We start from the raw sequence: 18,297 nt of genomic DNA, 5'->3' as shown, positions 1-18,297 counted from the left end.
TCTATAACATTCTATTTTAAACAGAGGCTGGATGGCCATCTGTCAGGGGTGATTTGAATGCAATATTCCTGCTTCTTGGCAGGTGGGTGGACTGGATGGCCCATGAGGTCTCTTCCAACTCTTTGATTCTATGATTCTATGATATAAGTCAGGGCAGCATTCTGTGGAATTCTGGGATTCTAAATGCCCCGCCCTAAACTGCAAACCTCAGCACCTGGGAGTCACGTGACCCTTGGCAGTGAGCGGTGGCAAAATGGCGGCGTAAACAATTGAGTGTGATGGAGGGAGCCCGGAGCGAAAAGAAGGCAGCCGTCCTGTACGCATGCGTGGATCTATCCAATGAAGGCTCAGCTGGCTGCCTGACAGGGAAAACCAGGAAGCAGTTCTGTGGGAGTTTCTCCATCTCCTCACGCTTCGAATGGGACTTTGATCTCACCTCCTCGAGGGCCGGGATGCTGGGAAGGGTTCTCCCCGCTGAGAGGCGGCTTTGGCTGCTGCTCCTCTACCTGGCCTTGCTGTGGAGGAGGGATGGCAAGGCCTCCAGGAGCCCGCTTTGGGCGACCAGCCTGAGGGGAACTTGGCGACTGAGCAATGCGAATGGCTCGCTGGTGCTGAGAGGGGACGTCCCTGGTTGCGTCCACACGGCTCTGCTCCAGCAGGGGCTCATCCAGGTAGAGAAGAGGGCTTCTCTGTGGCTATAGCTGTGTGGTAGCCTATGGTGATGACATGTATGTATCTATATAAAATGCTCTGTGTGTAATGAGTACCTGAAAAACAAAATAAACCCATGAACGAAATCACACCAAATTTGGCAACAAAACGTCTCACAACACAAGGAGTGACCATCACTCAAAACCTTATGATTTTGTCATTTGGGAGTTGTAGTTGCTGGGATTTACAGTTTACTTAAAATCAAACAGCATTCCGAACTCCACCAACGATGGAATTGAACCAAACCTGGAACACAAGACTCCTAAGACAGAAAACACTGGAAGGGTTTGGTGGGCACTGACTTTGAGTTTGGGAGTTGTAGTTCGCCTCCATCCAGGGAGCATTGTGAACTCAAACAATGAGGGATCTGGACCAAAGTTGGCACAAATATTCCATATGCCCAAATATGAACACAGATGGAGTTTGGGGGAAATAGACCTTGACATTTGGGAGTTGTAGTTACTGGGATTTATAGTTCACATACAATCAAAGAGCATTCTGAACCCCTCCAATGACAGAATTGGGGCAAACTTCCCAGATATTTCGCTCTATCTTCCCAAGGGGCCTCGAAGCGGATTACAGTATATTTACAGTATATTACAGTATAGAAAATACTATGTTTACTGGTGGTCTTTGGTGATCCTTCTGACACCACCCTGGTGACCCCCCCCCCCCCCCCCAGGGTCTTGACTTCCCAGGTTGAGAAATGCTGCCTTAAAGCCATCCAGTCCAACTCCCTTCACCAGGGCAAGAAAACATAATCAAAGCCCTCCTGACAAAGGGCCATCCAGCCATTCACATACAACACATATATGTATATGACAGATGCAGTATCAAATATTTGAAAGGGACCCCTAAAGAAGGACAATTATATGTTGCATGTTCCAGAGTAGGCAAACCAGACAATCTCCACATCAACACTGACAAAGAAACAAGAAATACTTTTAACCCACAAGCATAAAGACATTACATATATTAGAAACCAACATTTTCTCATTACTGTATTTTCCAGATCACCAGACTAGCCCACAGCAATGCGTGGCAGGGGAACGCTAGTAGCATATACAGCAGGCATGGGCCAACTTGGGCCCTCCAGGTGTTTCGGCTGTTAGGAATTGTGGGAGTTGGACTACAAAACACCTGGAGGGCCCAAGTTGGCCCATGCCTGATATACAGAATGCCCCTAAAGTCTCCATACATAGTCAAAGTGGAAAATTGTTCCTAAATGTCCCTTTATTTACAAAATTGCTGACCGAAAGGTCGCAGGTTCAAATCCAGGGAGCAGTGTGAGCTCCCGCTGTTAGCCCCAGCTTCTGCTAACATTAAAAAACATGCAAATGTGAGTAGATCAATAGGTACCGCTCTGGCAGGAAGGTAACAGTCATGCTGGCCTCGTGATATTGGAGGTATCTATGGATAATAATAATAATAATAATAATAATAAACAACTTTATTTAATACCCCACCACCATCTCCCCAATTGGGACTCGGGGCGGCTTACATGAAGCCAAGCCCAACAGCATATTACAATAAAGTAAAACCAAAACCAATAACAACACAGTAAAATACATGCAACATATGAGTACAAAGATGATAAAGCAAAATCATACACAGTAAAATAAAATAACATAACAATGAGTGGGCCGCATGTGCAAGATAAAAACTAAGATACTAAAAATACTAAAATCAGGATGAGATAAGGATGGAGCAGATTATTTTGGGGGAGAAACTCTTAAAGGAATGGGGTCATAAATATAGACCTTCATACAGGTGGGGAATATACTCTGGGGACAAAAACCGTTGAGGGGGAGCGACTGTGTATGATAATATGGCTATTCTCCAAAGAAATGTAGATGAGTACCCACCCCCAGAGTTGGACACGACTGGACTTGATGTCAGGGGAAATATTTCATTATGAAATATTTATGAATTATTCTCTATGTGTTGTATATATCAGAAAGTGTGCCAGCTTTTATGTATTTTATTTACATCCCACTATATCTCTGACTCAAATAGGCTCACAATCCAAAAACCTGAGATGTGGCGAAATACAAATAAAGTTTATTGTTATTATTGTGCTGTTGAAGTCTTTCATGGCCGGAATCACTGGGATGCTCTGAGTTTTCTGGGCTGTACGGCCATGTTCCAGAAGCAATCTCTCCTGGCATTTCTCTCCAGACACAGGATATCATTTGAGAATACAGAAATGCTGGACCATTCTAACAGACACCATGTCAAACTACACAGAGAAGCCATTGAAATCCACCAGCATGGGGACAATTTCAACAGAAAGGAGGGAACTATTAAAATGAACAAAATCTGGCTACCAGTATTTTAAAACTTTAAAATCAGGACAGAAAATAAATAACAGTCTGAAAACAGGAGAATTCCAGACATGAAACTATCAGGGCCAGCTAACACATCCCAACAAAGGATTCCCCCAGGCAGGAAGCAGGCAGGCTTTGAAGCTACAAGGCTATTCAATGTTAATCTAGGTGGCTAATTACAACATTCACTCCTGCCTCAAACAGACAAGAGTTCTTTCTCCCACACTGGACATTCCACAGATGTATAAACCCCACTTGCCTAGTTTTCAGCAGTCCTCACAACCTCTGAGGATGCCTGCCATATATGTGGGTGAAAGACTGCCTCTGAAACATGGCCACACAGCCCAGAAAACTCACAGCAAACCATTATTATTTAAAACATTACAACTTCAGATAGCCAATGGTGATGAAATATATAGCATATACAGCAGGCATGGGGCAACTTGGGCATTCCAGGTATTTTGGACTTTAACTCCCACAATTTCTGATATATTATCAGAATAATAATAGTAATAATAATAATATAACAAAACTTATTTATAATCCACCCTATCTCCTCCTGGGGGGGGGGGCGACACAAAAGATTAAATGAAATAAAAATGAAATAACAGTAAACAAACATCTTTTTAAAATTATTATTCAATTTTAAGACTCATACACAATTTACAATTCTCACCAACACCACGAGGATTGTTCTCTTTTACATATTAATCCTTTTTGAGATGATCTTTATATATTTACATATTATATTACATTTGTATCTTATTTTTATGGCCTGATCTCTAGAATTTTTCAAAATAAGATTCTTGACTCGGATTCCACCTTTCTTCAATTTCATTACGTTTTGAATCATTTAATTTTACATTCATACTCTCGAATTCCATTTGGTCCACCATATACTGAAACAATGTACCTTGATTTGTCTTTCCATCCAAAACAATCAGCGCTTGTGTGCACTGAATTATTTCTTCTTTTATTTCCCTTCAGTTTCCCATTCCCTCTCTTTTTATAAGACTACCATTTCTTTTATTATAGCCAAATCAATTCCTAATATTTGGGTTGACACATTTTGTATGTTCTGCCAGAAGTCTATTATAAAAAGGGGAGTAGTCAGTTCTGGCATGGATGTCAACAGAAAAGGCAGTTTATGCACATGATTTGGGAATGTGAACAAGAAGTATCTGGCAGTAAACAAACACATCAATACAAACGTATAGTAACTAGCCAAAAAGGCAAGTAATTAAATAGTCATGGTAGAACTAAATCAATCACACTTATATTTAATATGTTAGTATTATTATATGACAATACTATATTATATATACCGTAATTATGTTGTATTATTATTATTATTATTGTATTATATTACATTATATTATTATTATTGTGATGTGCTAAGAATATATTATATATACATATAATATGAATAATGATAACAACAAAAATAATAAATCTTTATTTATATCCCTCTTTTCTCCCTAAACGGGACCCAAAGCGGCTCACAACATATTAAAACTGTACACATCAAACAGTATATATGACAAATAAAACCAGCTATAAAATAAAACATAAATAAGCATTTAAAATAATAAAAATAATAAAAAATCTTTATATCCTGCCCCATTTTCCAGTATGGGATTTGAAGTGACTGACAACATAAAAGGCGAATACTCAATGCAAACAAGTACATACATACAGACACAACTTAATAAATAGTATTTTAAACCCAACCACATTCTATAATAAAAATCATAATAAACAATACAACCTAATACCACACTAAACAGTGCATATAGCAGTGGTTCCCAACCTATGGTCCATGGACCACCAGTGGTCCGTAAGAACTAAAATATGGTCCAGGGCCTCACTGTTACTACACCATTACGATAAGAGTGACTGGTCTCACGAAGCCCTCTTATAGTGCCGAGGCTTATTAAATATGGTTTTCTGTGGGCGACCAGATGGTGACTACTGGATAGAAACTAGAACTGATGTGGTCTATCCAATGCAGTTTTCTGAATCAGCACTCCAAATAACCATACTGAATCTAAAGTTGTAGTATTTTTATATAATTATTATATTGTATACATTAAGGGGCTCCCAAGTGATGTTGCGTAATTACTGCATAATTTACAATGGTATACACTAAGCTACACCATTATTCTTAGTGCTGAAAACTTCTATGAAGAGCAAGGTGTTCATTTGGTGTTTAAAAGAGGTCCAAAGAGAGGGAAGTCCACAAGATGATGCTAGTACATATGACTAATACTACAGATGGAGCCATGTGATACATTGTCTCTATGTATAACAGAATTTGCCTTCAAGTCGCTTGTGGACTTATGTGACCCCATGGATTTCTCAAAAGGTTTTTCTTAGACAAGGAACACTTAGCGGTGGTTTGGACAGTTCTTTTCTCTGAAATCTACCATAGGTTGCGGCACTAGTATTCCTTTGTGGTTTCTCATTCAAGTACAAATCAACTTCCAAAATTAGGCAGAATCTGATATGTTTAGAATATTTACTCCTCTTAGAACTTTGTGTGTGTGTGCTGCTCAAAATAAGATAGACCCCAACATTCAGTCATCCTCACAGATACATTTGGTGAGGATATGGTAGAGAACCTTTTCAGTGGCTGTTGCCAAACTGTAGAACTCTTTCCAATGGGAGAATACTTTGACTCCTTCTCAGATTGATTTTTGCCAGCAAAGACTTTTTCCATTTAAACTGGGTGTGTTAGAAAGGTATTTTAATGGGAGTCCTGTACCTTGATCCTATGCTTTATATTTTTAATGTGTTTTAAGTCTTTTAATATGATTATTTTTGACACTCATACAATATATTACTTTGTTGTTTTGTTTTATTCTTAGAGGACTTATGGGCTATAAATTAAACAAGTAAATAAATAACTACTTTTGAATGGAAGCCAATGTATGGCTTGATTTGTGTGTGTGTGTGCAAGGAGCGACTTGAGAAACTGCAAGTTGCTTCTGGTGTGAGAGAATTGGCCGCCTGCAAGGATGTTACCCAGGGGACACCCGGATTTTTTTTATGTTTTACTGTCTTTGTGAGAGGCTTCTCACATGTCCTTGCATGGGGAGCAGGAGCTGGAGCTGATAGGGAGCTCATCTGCACTCTACCCGGATTCGAACCTCTGACCTGTCTTCAGATCTGGGTTTAACCCATTGCAAAGGGTTTAACCCATTGCACCACCGGGGCTCCTGGCTTGAAGAAAAAGGCAAGTTGTTTGAGATCTAGCCTATTCAAGTTGATAGGGCATATGATTATTATATAGTTCTTTCCATTGATTATATTCATTATCGTTTAACCTATAGACTTACTGTAAATCTAGATAAATAAAAATGTAATGTTTGTTTGTGGGATTAACAGAACTCAAAACCACTGGATGAATTGACACCAAATTGGGACACAACACACCTAACAACCCAATGTATGTCCTTCACTAAAAAAAATTGATTTTGTCATTTGGGAGCTGTAGTTGCTGGGATTTATAGTTCACCTACAATCAAAGAGCATTCTGAACCCCACCAACGATGGAATTGAACCAAACTTGGCACACAGAACTCCCATGACCAACAGAAAATACTGGGTTTGGTGGGCAGTGTCCTTTGGTTTTGGAGTTGTAGTTCACCTACATCCAGAGATCACTGTGGACTCAAATAATGATGGATCTGGACCAAACACGAATACTCAATATGCTCAAATGTGAACACTGGTGGACCTTGGGGAAAACAGAACCTTGACATTTGGGAGTTGTAGTTTCTGGGATTTATAGTTCACCTACAATCACAGAGCATTGTGAACCCCACCAATGATAGAAATGGGCCAACCCTCCCACACAGAACCCCCATGAGGCCCACAGCAACTTGTGGTAGGGGACAGCTAGTACTCATATATAAGGCAACCTCATGTATAGTTTGAGAACAGGTTTTGAGGCCAAAAGTATGAATTTTGATAAATGATATGATGTGGAAAGCCATCCTGCAGAGAAGGGAAAGCCCAATACTACCTGAGAGGGTCAGATACCCTTGACCACCACTGGCATATTCCTATTCAGGCATTCAAAAAGGCTAGAAGCTGCACTGCAGCAGAGAAGGGCTTCTCTAGTGGATCTCTGGACCTGCACAGGGCTATGTATGGAAATACACATTGTCAGATTGCCTGAGCTTAATCCATATATGATTTTATTGATTCTAACCAGCACTTTTAATTGTGTCTGGAAACACTGATAGCCAGCAGAGCTGTTGTGCCAAAAGAACTGTATGATCACTAATATTAAATTAAGTTATTCAAAACAATGGAAGAAATTCTCAGAATTCAGTGGTTACTTTGTAATTGAAGATTTCAAGGCTGTTTTTGCGGAGGTGGTGGCTGGCTGATTTTATTGGGGCATCATGATATAGTTGTTTATATAAAAATGTCCCAGTATGTTTCTGTTTTGTTTGCTGAAAATTAATTCCCAGGTGTGAGTGATATCCTATTGTAAGTGTGGATAAAAAGAGGGGGGCGGGGGGCGGGATGACATCTGGTCCTATGAGAATGCACAGTGAACTGCTGGTGTATCGTATGTAAATCTCTAAGGAACACTATTGTTCTGATCAGTGCTGGAAATCTTATGCTGCGTTTGTAAATTCCTGAGGCACAGCCATAGAGTAAAATAGCTGGTAAACACATCAAGGTTGTGAGCTCAAAAAAAAAAAAAAAAAAGCCAGATTATGTTACCTTTTAAAAAAAATTTAGCTGGAGAGATAGAACAAGGGGGAAAGTGGAACTGTAAGCATATAAAAAGACTTTGTAAAAAGAAGCTTCGTTCTCTGAGGTTATGTTAATTGAGGTATGTCTGTATTTCTAAAGACACAGTTGAACTTTCACGATTCAAAGAAATCGTGAAATAAATGTCTGCAGCTTAGGGAGGTGGGATTTCTTGCTCTTGTATAGCTCCTTAACATTCCCTACATCTAGCAGAGAAAGAATAAATTATGCACAACAAATTGCAGAATAAATTATGTACAGGAACTCATGCAAGTGTGCTCGGTTTACATAATTTATGCAGGTTTCATACTCAGGGTACAGCATCCCGAGAAACAGATAGTTGGCAGCAGTCAATATCCCATGTTCTGTTACTTCTAGGCTACAGGGATTCGCATCTCAGATGTCACTTGCTCTGCCAGAATAAAAGGAAAACAAACTGGCTGAGAGTTATAGAAGTGACAGCAGGAAAAGGAAAATACATACTGTCCCAATTTCTTTAAGACTATGAAGTGAAAGTAACAATTCTAACAGGAACTCACCCAGTGGATAATGGGCTTTTGAGCAGAATTTAGTTAATTGCATCTTTCTATAACCATACCTTTGAGGAGCATCTCAAATTGCCAACAGCTGTATTCATTAATCTTAGATCAGTTCTGCCTGTTTTCAACTCCTTTCAACAATTAAATAGATCTTGATTGCCCCCATCAACACCACATATGATGGATACCTCACAATTCTGTATTGTTGGTCGGGAAATCAGTTCCCTTATTCCCAAACTGAATATTGGTTGTAGCCAATTTTAGCAAGAACAGAGAAACCCAAAGGAGTGGTTGATAAAATGACCAGCTCCCCCCTAGTAAAGCACCTACCCTTTGATCTTGCAAGCCTTGGCTCCTTAGCACAATATAATTGAATTAATAATTAATATCAAGAAAAAGATGGCTAAAGAACAGTTTTGATTAATCAGCATTTTTAGATTATATATGTGTATGTATGTGTGTGTGTGTGTGTATGTGTGTGTGTATATATATATATGGTAGCAGATTCTTAGAATAACGGGATTGTGGTCATTTCAGAAGAGAACACCTCTTTGTACCTTTTCTTAAATGTTTCCTTCAACAAAAATGTGTGCAACATGCAAGCACCTATACTTTTCTCTTCAGAACTATTTTTACTTGTTTGCATAGTTCTTTCAATCAATTGCCTAACATTTTCTTTAATTGGGCCACAATTAATACTAGTTTTGATTTGTATGTTTTGAATGGCTGATATTTAATATTGCCCTAGAGGCTCTTAGAAGCAAACATTTGCACCATTATGTATGTAATAAAATAATTTGTCTTCTGCTTTCCCATTTTAATTAGCAGTCTTTCCTGTTATACTCTTGCACATTTAAAATGGCATGTCAGTGCAATTATGAACTCATTTATTACTTGTTTGTACCATTATGGGAACCTAAATACCCTAAAGCCACCAAATCATATCTGATCTTGGAGACTAAGCCCAGTTGGTCCTGGTTAGTACTTGGATGTAGGTCACCAACTAAACCAGGAGCTGTAGGCAGTTTTTCAGAAGAAGAAACTGATCAAACAACCTCTGTGTACAGACAGTCCCTGAGTTACAAACATCTGATTTACAAATGACTCACAGTTAAGAACAGGGTGAGACAACAGTAAGTGAGAGAAATCCACTGCTTGGAAGAGAAATACACTCCTGAAAGAGTTAATATTATGGCGAAAATGTGTCTCAACTGAAGCTTTCTGAGCAATCCTTATTTCAATAACAAGCCAAATTTTTCAAAATGGAGTGATCACAGGGACAGAGCGTGAGGTGTAATCTTCTGAACATGGGCACTGACAGCTAAACAAACACCACAGGGGTGTTAACTCTTCCCTATGGGATCCAAAGTGTGTGTGTGTGTGTTTGGCTGGGGTTACACTTTAATAAATGTACTTGTTTCAATTTACAAACAAATTCAGCTTATGAAAAAACCTAACTTGGGGACTGCCTGTTTTTCTTGCTTAAGAAATTACTATTAAAAATTCATGGGGTTGCCATATGTGAACAGGCAACTTTAAAGCACATAGACAGCTGTGTACCATTAAATCAGCTCCAACATATAATAGCCCTATGAATGAGCAGTCTTCCAGAAATGTCCCAGTAGCCACCAATAAACTACTCATCTCTGCTCAGGTCTTGCAAGCTCAAGACTTTGACTTTCTTGATTGAGTCAATCTACCAGTAATGCAACCATTCTTCCACATTACTGAGTAATATCATCTTTTGCTGTAGGTTGTATTGTCTTGTGATACATCTAAAGTCTGATGTGTGTGTTTGTGTGTATGTGCCTTCAGGTCACCTGTTTACTTATGGTGACCATTTGAATTTCAAGGATTTTGAAATTCAAAGTTTTGCTCTTAGGCCATTTATTTGTCTTTTTTTTTTTTTTTTTTTTGGCAATCAGTGGGATCTATGAAACTCTCCTAAAGCACAATGTTTCAGAAGACAAGAATTTTCTTCCATCAGTTTCTTTACTGTCCAGTTTTCATATCCATACGTAAGGATGAAGCGAGAAATAAAAATATATTGTGGAATAGATAAATTCTACTTAAATTATATGTGGAACAAGGAATACCACTCCCCTTCACTGTGCCAGGGACTGGTATAATATTTGTGGGCATTGGCTAAAATAATTTCTTTCTTTTCTGGAAAGACTTCAAGGACCAAGAGCGGATGACTTATAGATTGGCAGCAGTTCATGAACCATCACTTTGAGTTGCAGCAGTGTAGATATTCCTAACTTTTTAAATCTAGTTCATTTACAGCTGTCCTTCCAAGTCTTAAGTCATCTTTTGATTTCTTGATTACAGTTTCCCTGTTTATTAATGAGGTATAGACATTTAAAAATATTGTTGAAGGCTTTCATGGCCAGAATCACTGGGTTGTTGTAGGTTTTTCGGGTTGTATGGCCATGTTCTAGAAGCATTCTAGAACATTTAAAAATATTTTTGATGTTTTCTTCATCTACTTTAAAATCTTACAAATCTTCTGTGGTCATTATTTGCATATTTTTACATGTTCTTCCTTATTTTTTCTTAATAATTGTTCCAAATCTACTGTTTTTTGCTAGTAGTATGGTGTAATTTGCATATCTTATTGATATTTCTTCCAATCCTTTCCTATTTTTGAGTTGACATGTTTTTTGTATAAATTAAACACATAGGGTGATAGAATGCACAAAATGTATTTTTTGATCGATGCCCTTGCTAATCAGAAAAATAATGTATCTTTATGTCTTGGCTTTTAGTCTGGAATAAAGGTTATACCCATACAAATGAACAAATTGACTCTGGTGTGAGCTGGTCTACAGGTATCATCTCACAGAAAGAATGTAAAACGAGTCATTCTGGATCAGACCATGTCTAGATCAGTATCCCATCTCCCAAAAATAGCAACCTATCACTAAATCGAGTTTTTAATTCTAGCTGCTTTCAGCAGGATTAACAGTAGGTTTTTGGAAAAGCTAAAGGATCTTAATTGTTCATTTCAAACCAAACCATTTCCAGATTGTTACTGTACCGCAATAATAGCATGCAGCAGGAGATTGTTACTGGGACAATTCCCACACTTAAACCTCAGTGGGAATTTCAGCCTAGTTCATTAGAAACAGGGATGTTAGGCGCAGAGGCAAGTGATGGCATTGTCCTTTATAATAAGAATTTCCTGATATTTTATTCCATGAGCCCTGGGTCCATTATGTTAACTGGTAACTAGATGTCAAAGGAAAGGTCACAAAAGGATGCGTGAGTAGAGGTATAATTCTTTCTTGCTATTTTGTCCAGTAGTTTGCTTTCAGGGAAGTGTTGTCTCAGGTGCTAGAGCAGGCGTGGGCAAACTAAAGCCTGGGGCCCGGATGCTGTGCCCGGGCGCTTACCTCAGGCCCTCCTCATTTTCCCTGTCCTCTCAGCATAAGGACATTGTGGCCTGCCACATTGTTATGCAGAAAGGACAGGAGAGGAAGGCACTCTGGAGCACTCTCAGCCACAGCGTGTCTCGCCCTTCTCCCGGCAAAAGGACTGTGCGAGTGGCCCCTTTCTTATACTGAGAGGACAGCCCGAGGAAGCACTCTCAGCTATCTTCTGTCTTGCCCTCCTCCCAACATAATGTTGAGAGGACAGTCCAAAGATCGGGGGAGGAGGATTGGGGCAGTTGCATGTCTCATTTACCTCCCAGCATAAGGATGAAGCGAGCAGCCCCATCCTTAGGCCAGGAGGACAACCTGAGGATTATCCAGGTCTTGCCCTACACCCTCCTGGCCCCACCCTCTCACAGGCTCTCTCCCTCCTGGCCCAGCCCTCTTGGTTGGGTTTACAATGCGGCCGCAAGGCAAAAATATTCTACAGCATTCATGGGTAATAGCCATTCATTTTTTATCAGCTCGATTCAGGGTCAAAAGAGGTGTTAAGAGGAATGCGTATTGAAATTAACCTGTTCCTCTCCCAAAGCAGAATTTTATCAGATATATGCTAGGGATTAGATGGAGGAATCTGGTGGCAGAAAGGAAATGGGAATTTTTATGCTTTTATGGAAGCTGTTTCAAGTGAGGCATAACCAGAAAATCCCTGGAGTCCTCATAGCTGTCTTCCCCTTCAGCAGTATTATAGCCTGCAGTACAACAATTTTTCTAAAAGTAGATATTGAATGAATGCATTTCTCATGGCATGCTAGTGAGTCTCTGATGGTTAGGGAATTAACAGTCTAAAAGCTTTATGTCTTTAACCTTCAGGAATCAAGACTGATATGCACAAATCTTTACATTTACAGTCTAGACAAAGAGGGTGGAATGAAATGACTCTAAAATACAATTAAATATTAACCTGCTGTGCGACCTGCACTTCAGTTCTGAAAATATCTTGGCTGCAGAGAATAGTCCATGTATCCTTATTTCCTACAGTAGTGCTAAATATTCCTGTCAGAGTTTATATTTAGCACTGGCTCACTAAAATATACAGCACACTCTCACAAAGATATAGGTTGACTAGTGCTTTTTCCTTTCTCTCTCCTGCCCTTAACCAACTCATTCAAATGAGTGGTTGGTTATCTTCACAAAAATCTCTCATGGAAATATTGTACCAGGCTTGCCATAGAAAAGGCCTCCCCTATTGCAAGTGCTGATTTAATGAGGATAAAAATGCGGGGTCAACCAAGTGTGGGTTCCCCAGGGATTGCCTTATTACAGTCTTGTGTTTTAAGCGTTGATAAGAGAATTAAGTCTTATTTAATATACTTCCTTTCTTGAATCCTCTTTAAGGAGCATCTCAGAGAATAGTGTTGATAGTGTTGAGGGCGGGAGGAGAGACATAACTATAGCAGGCATTCCACAAACATGCTTTACCACTTCACAGGCATGACTTGACAAGCCTGATAAAGCCCATTTCTAAAAATAGAGCAGCTGCTTTGGGGCCATGTTTCTAATGTGAAGAAATAACCCATATCTGGAAGGATGCTATCTGTAGAATTGGCAGCCAACCTGAAGCACAAGAAGAGGGATCTGCAAATTCCTTTTTGTCCCAGTGTGAGCCTTTGGGCCTGAGCTGTTGTGCTGGCTTCCATTTTCTTTTATGTCAAAGGAGCTGGCAGCAGAAATGCATAATGGGAACACTCTGCCAAACCTTCTGTAGCTGTTCATATTGGACAGAGGCATCACGATGATAGATTACAGCTTGGAAAACAAAAGAGAACAGATCTCAGAATCGGCCAGCCTACATGGTGGCTGATATTGTGGAACCAAAAACATTTCTCAGTTTTGGACTTTGCCTTTCTCAGGCCACTTGAAAGAAGGTAAATGTGTCATAAGAAGGGGAAGAAGAGCAACATGTTCAGGCATGTCATGAAAGAGTTGGGGCCCTTGCATAGATGTAAGGAAAGAATACATCCACCTTCTAGGCACACTCATGTTGAAGTTAATAACACTCAAGTGTGAGGCTTTGGAGACTGAGGGGCTTTATTTATTTATTTTTATCCTGCTGTTATCGAGGACCCCCAACCCCACCTCTAATAGAAAGAAGACATAGTTTGACCTTCATGGGAATTGGTGTTTGTCAAGGACAGAAGGCCAGATGAACTGGAAATGGCTGCCCACACTCTATAGTCCCCAAGCGCCCACACATAGACACACACCCCTGGCTCAGCTGTTCAGCTTGAGTCAGTCTGCATCAGCGAATCTCCAAGGCTTCAATGGAAATTGCCCATCTTACTTACCCTCTCCCTTTTCCACAGCCAAGATGCAAGCCAAATGACTAAATGTATCCAAAGCACTTTCATTTCCAAATCCTTGCTACTATATATATATCTCTTTCATTTATTCTTTTTTTCTCTTTTTTCTTATGTGGACATGCAGATGTGCTCATGAGTGGAGGGAATAAAATATAAACAAATAAGACAAATGACCTTTTCCATCTTGTGTTCAGCAGTGGGGAAACTCACTCTCACTTCATCCCATCTTCTCTCTCTGTAAGCCTATACCAAACATCACATGAACCGTCTTTTATAATTTTAATATTGTTTTTATTATGATTTAACTCTATGAAATGAAGGTAAATGTACATGAACCTATGAACTCCAGTAACCTCTCTTGAGCAATTCCAGATACCTATTCCATGCCCTGTGTGAGAACCAAAGATGGGACATAATCTAAGGGACCAGGACCTTCGTGGATCTCAGCGGGAGCCCATCTACCCACTGCCCAGCAGTTCCTCTTCGGGCATCTCAGCTATCCGCAGAACAAGAGTCCAGGATGAAACTTTGATTACAATCCCATCACGATATACATCTTTGGGACTCTTTCTTTGTCTTCCCAGCATGGGACAGCAACCCCTATTGTCTTCTCCAGCAGGACCCGGTATCTGCATAATCCAGTCAAATCATCTTTTGGACTTTTCTTTGTCTCCAGCATTCTATTGCTACACACCTAGGGGTTGGCTTGACCCCTAGGGATCTCACTGCCCCCAACACTACCTCTGCCAGCCCATTGGAAGCCCTGAGGCCTCCCTGTCTAGCTCGGAGGAGATCCCTGGCTACGTCATTGCTGTCTCCTCCAATCATGGCGCGCACCAACTAAGACCCACCTCCTGCCCAATCAGAAGCCTGGGGGACGTTGGCCGGCCTCTCAGCACTGGCCAATCAAGGGAAAAGGAGAGAGTTTCAAAATGTAGGAATGTTAAAGCATAAGAATTCTTGTGTGTAAAAATGTCTGCTTATGATTATGCTTTTACACTTGTATCCTTTGAGCATCCATGCTGTAGGAGTGTCCTTTTTGCACAAATTTAATAAAGGTCTCTGTTGTTTGCTTTCAACCTGGTGTGACTCCTGGTTCCTGATTCCTGATTCGTGACATCAGTGGTTAGCGAAGCTTGCCAGGCATCCCTTGGAATCCATGGGACTTAGAAAAACTGCAAATTTCCGGCATCACCACCTTTCTCCAAACATAGAGACTCAAAACAGTTGAGAAACATGACACAATACAATCCAAATTAAAAACAAAATATCTAAATATTAATATAATTAAAAACAATTAAATCTTTGTGTCATCAAATGTAAAGATTAAAATACAATTAAAACATGGCCTATTGAGTTCTTGACTCTTTAAAGCCAGGTTACCTCATGGTATACTGGCCTTTCCTCATGGAGACTGAGAATGATCAGGGGGGATTTTAGTCCGTTAGAACTGGAAGATACCATGTGGGAGTATGTTGGTATGAGATAATTTTATCTGACATAAGGTAATTTAAGCTTAGAGTAGGCCACAAAATGGAAAGTTGCCCACATTTTCCTTTACCCCATTAGGCTTGGTTTCCCTCTAGTAGTTTCTACAGAGTTCACCCTAAGCATTTTGATCAATTTCTGATGCATTTACCCCTTTTCCATTGAGAATAGGACTGCTATGGGATTGAAGACTTGAAACATAGGATAAACATGGAATGAAACATAGGATAAACATGAATGCCAACAACAACACGATTGCCATTTAATGAAGGCTTTATTAGCTGTAAAGGCCTTTCTTCCATTTACTAATTGAAGTATCAGTAGAAAGTTAATGCAGTCATCCTTCTTACAGGTTGCAGGATTTGCTCCATCCTGTATTCACCTCTGGGTTATTATTTCAGTTTTCTGAATTCATATATCAGTATTTGTAGTTAATTTGCATTGTTGCTTTTTAATAAGCAGTGTTTTTTATATTTTCTGTTGTTAATTAATAGGATCCTTATTACAGATTTAATGACTTGACCTACGCATGGATTGCTCTGGATAACTGGACATACAGCATAACATTCAAAAGTCCTTTTGACATCAGGTATGAGCTTAACATATGCATACTAAGATTTAGGCTGAAATCCCAGAGGTACTTATAGAAATAAATACTACTGGGCTGAATAAGGCTCACCTTGGAGTTGATGTCTGTTGGAACAGTAGCTATCAGGAGCACCTTTCAGGTGAACATGCTCCATTTCTCTTCCAGTAATTTTTTTTCTGACAATGGTAGACAGTTGTTCTTTTGCCAGTGGGGCAGTAAATCCACTTTGGGTTTTAATCCAAAGGGCTGTCCAAAGTGCAGAATCAATTTTTGGAAAGGATAGAGCTCCTAAAATAGTTCTCTGTAAGCTTCCAGGATGATTCTGTGGTCATCATCTGCTAGTTGTTCCTCTGGAAATTGACCGTACGAGTCCTAAAGCAAACACTTCTGTAGGCATCACTGAGTACTTCTGTTCAATTATTTGGAAGCCCAAGACATCAGTCATTTTTGGGATGAAAAATAAAGTTCCTGATTATCACATGTATATCATATTACACAAAGGTTCCTGGAATGGATCCCTAACAAAATATGTAGGTGTAGTATGTATCATGAATTTCTGTTGTGACTGGAACTTTTATTGTGGGATACTAGGAACTGGAGTTAAAAAAAACCCATGCTCTGATTGTTAATATAGTATCAAATCCAGCTGCAAGAAATGTTGGATACATGGAAACACACAAGTAAATGAAATGTACCTTGTGGTTCTCAGAACACAACATTTTGTGGAAGTCATTCTTCTAGTACGGCTGTTTAAGAAAATAAATATTCAGTAACTTATGATTGCTGAATAGCTTTTAATAAAATGTTTTCAAGCCTTGATTCTGTTATAAAAAGCTCTCTTGAAGTAATCATAAATGAAATACATAAATAAAACATATAAGAATATATAAAACCTATCTGAAAAGCTAGTCAGTTTTTTTTTATTCTTCTGGATGAGTCATTACTTTGTGTTATATGATGTATTGGGATTTGAAAAATCATCCCAAAACACCCTAGGTAGTATGTCCCCTAGAAGACCATGCTGACTGGTGAATTGCATGGGTTGTAAGAATCTAAGAAAGGCCATTCTATATGAGAGTAAAGACACATCTTATTCAGATGACTATGGAAAGATCATTATTAGGGACTCTTCTGTGTCTCATATTCAAGAAACTGATAATAGAGATGTGATATCACTGATACCGAAGATAGCATAGAGTGGTCTTAATTGGCAGTCATTGGTGTCTGTGTGAATTCGTCCAATTTCCTTTAACTTTGTCCAACTTGGATGCCATCACTGTATTTTATGGCAATGGATTCCACAGTATTAACAGTGCTCTGTGTGAAACTACTTTTATCTGTCCCAGATCTGTTAACATTAGCTTCAATGAATGAACATGAGTTCTTTTCAGGGCTAAGCATCCCCATTTCCAGAGGGGAATGCTTTAGTCTCTAAACCATTTGGCTGCCCTTTTCTGAAAAGCAGATAAACCCCCTGCCCTTAGCCTAGTTCCGTACTTTTGGAGAAGACTATAAATGGTTCATTTTCAGATTATTTTGGATATGGATTAATGATTCATGAGTAGTTGGGTCTATGATTTTCAATATAAAAGCTCCGTTCTCTTTTTCTTTGATTCATGGAAAAAGAGAGGTAAGAAATAAAATTGATATCAATTTCCTCATCTCTTGAATTTACTGTGATATTAGCATTTATTCTGCAAGTTTACAATGCTTGATGTAAGCAGAACTCAAATCCTAACCAGAATTTGAAAACCCATTTTAGATCTTTATTATCTTAACCGCAGTTGTGTCAGTGTGTAGAAGGAATACTAAAACAGGATTAAAGCAGGCCAGGAAAGGAAAAGGAAATCCATATCAGAGGGGTACATGCCAGAAAATGAAATTGATGTTCCTAGTGCTGGCATTTTGTTTTAGCAGCTTTCCATCTGCACTAGGATATTGATGCATTATGAAACTCATGATAATACCCCCTTCTGTTCTTTTTCTGTAGCATGTGGCAAAAAGTGAGTTTGGTCTTTGAGGGACTGGATACCATAGCAGAGGTTTTGGTCAATAATGTCACTGTTGGGAAGACGGACAACATGTTCAACCAATATGTGAGTTTTCTAATTAAAGAAGTTTCTGTGTCTTAGTGTG

General features: G+C 39.3%; 1 protein-coding gene across 2 annotated transcripts in view; it reads left to right on the top strand.

Annotated features, from left to right (window-relative positions):
* Window positions 1–184: 184 nt before the first annotated feature.
* The window catches only part of MANBA (mannosidase beta), a 66,947-nt gene continuing 48,834 nt past the window's right edge, over window positions 185–18,297 (top strand). Inside the window, exons 1-3 of one of the 2 annotated variants that reach the window (XM_060779161.2) lie at window positions 185–671; window positions 16,067–16,161; window positions 18,152–18,257. In XM_060779161.2, the coding sequence (XP_060635144.2) occupies window positions 279–671; window positions 16,067–16,161; window positions 18,152–18,257 (594 nt within the window). In that variant the 5' untranslated portion in view covers window positions 185–278. The remainder of the gene's footprint in view (window positions 672–16,066; window positions 16,162–18,151; window positions 18,258–18,297) is intronic. The other variant, XM_067468617.1, reaches the window with a different exon arrangement.

The sequence above is a fragment of the Anolis sagrei genome, chromosome 5 (genome assembly GCF_037176765.1).
Source record: "Anolis sagrei isolate rAnoSag1 chromosome 5, rAnoSag1.mat, whole genome shotgun sequence".
Classification (NCBI taxonomy): domain Eukaryota; kingdom Metazoa; phylum Chordata; class Lepidosauria; order Squamata; family Dactyloidae; genus Anolis; species Anolis sagrei.
Note: the sequence above shows the minus strand (reverse complement) of the source record. Positions and strands in the feature narration are given on the sequence as shown.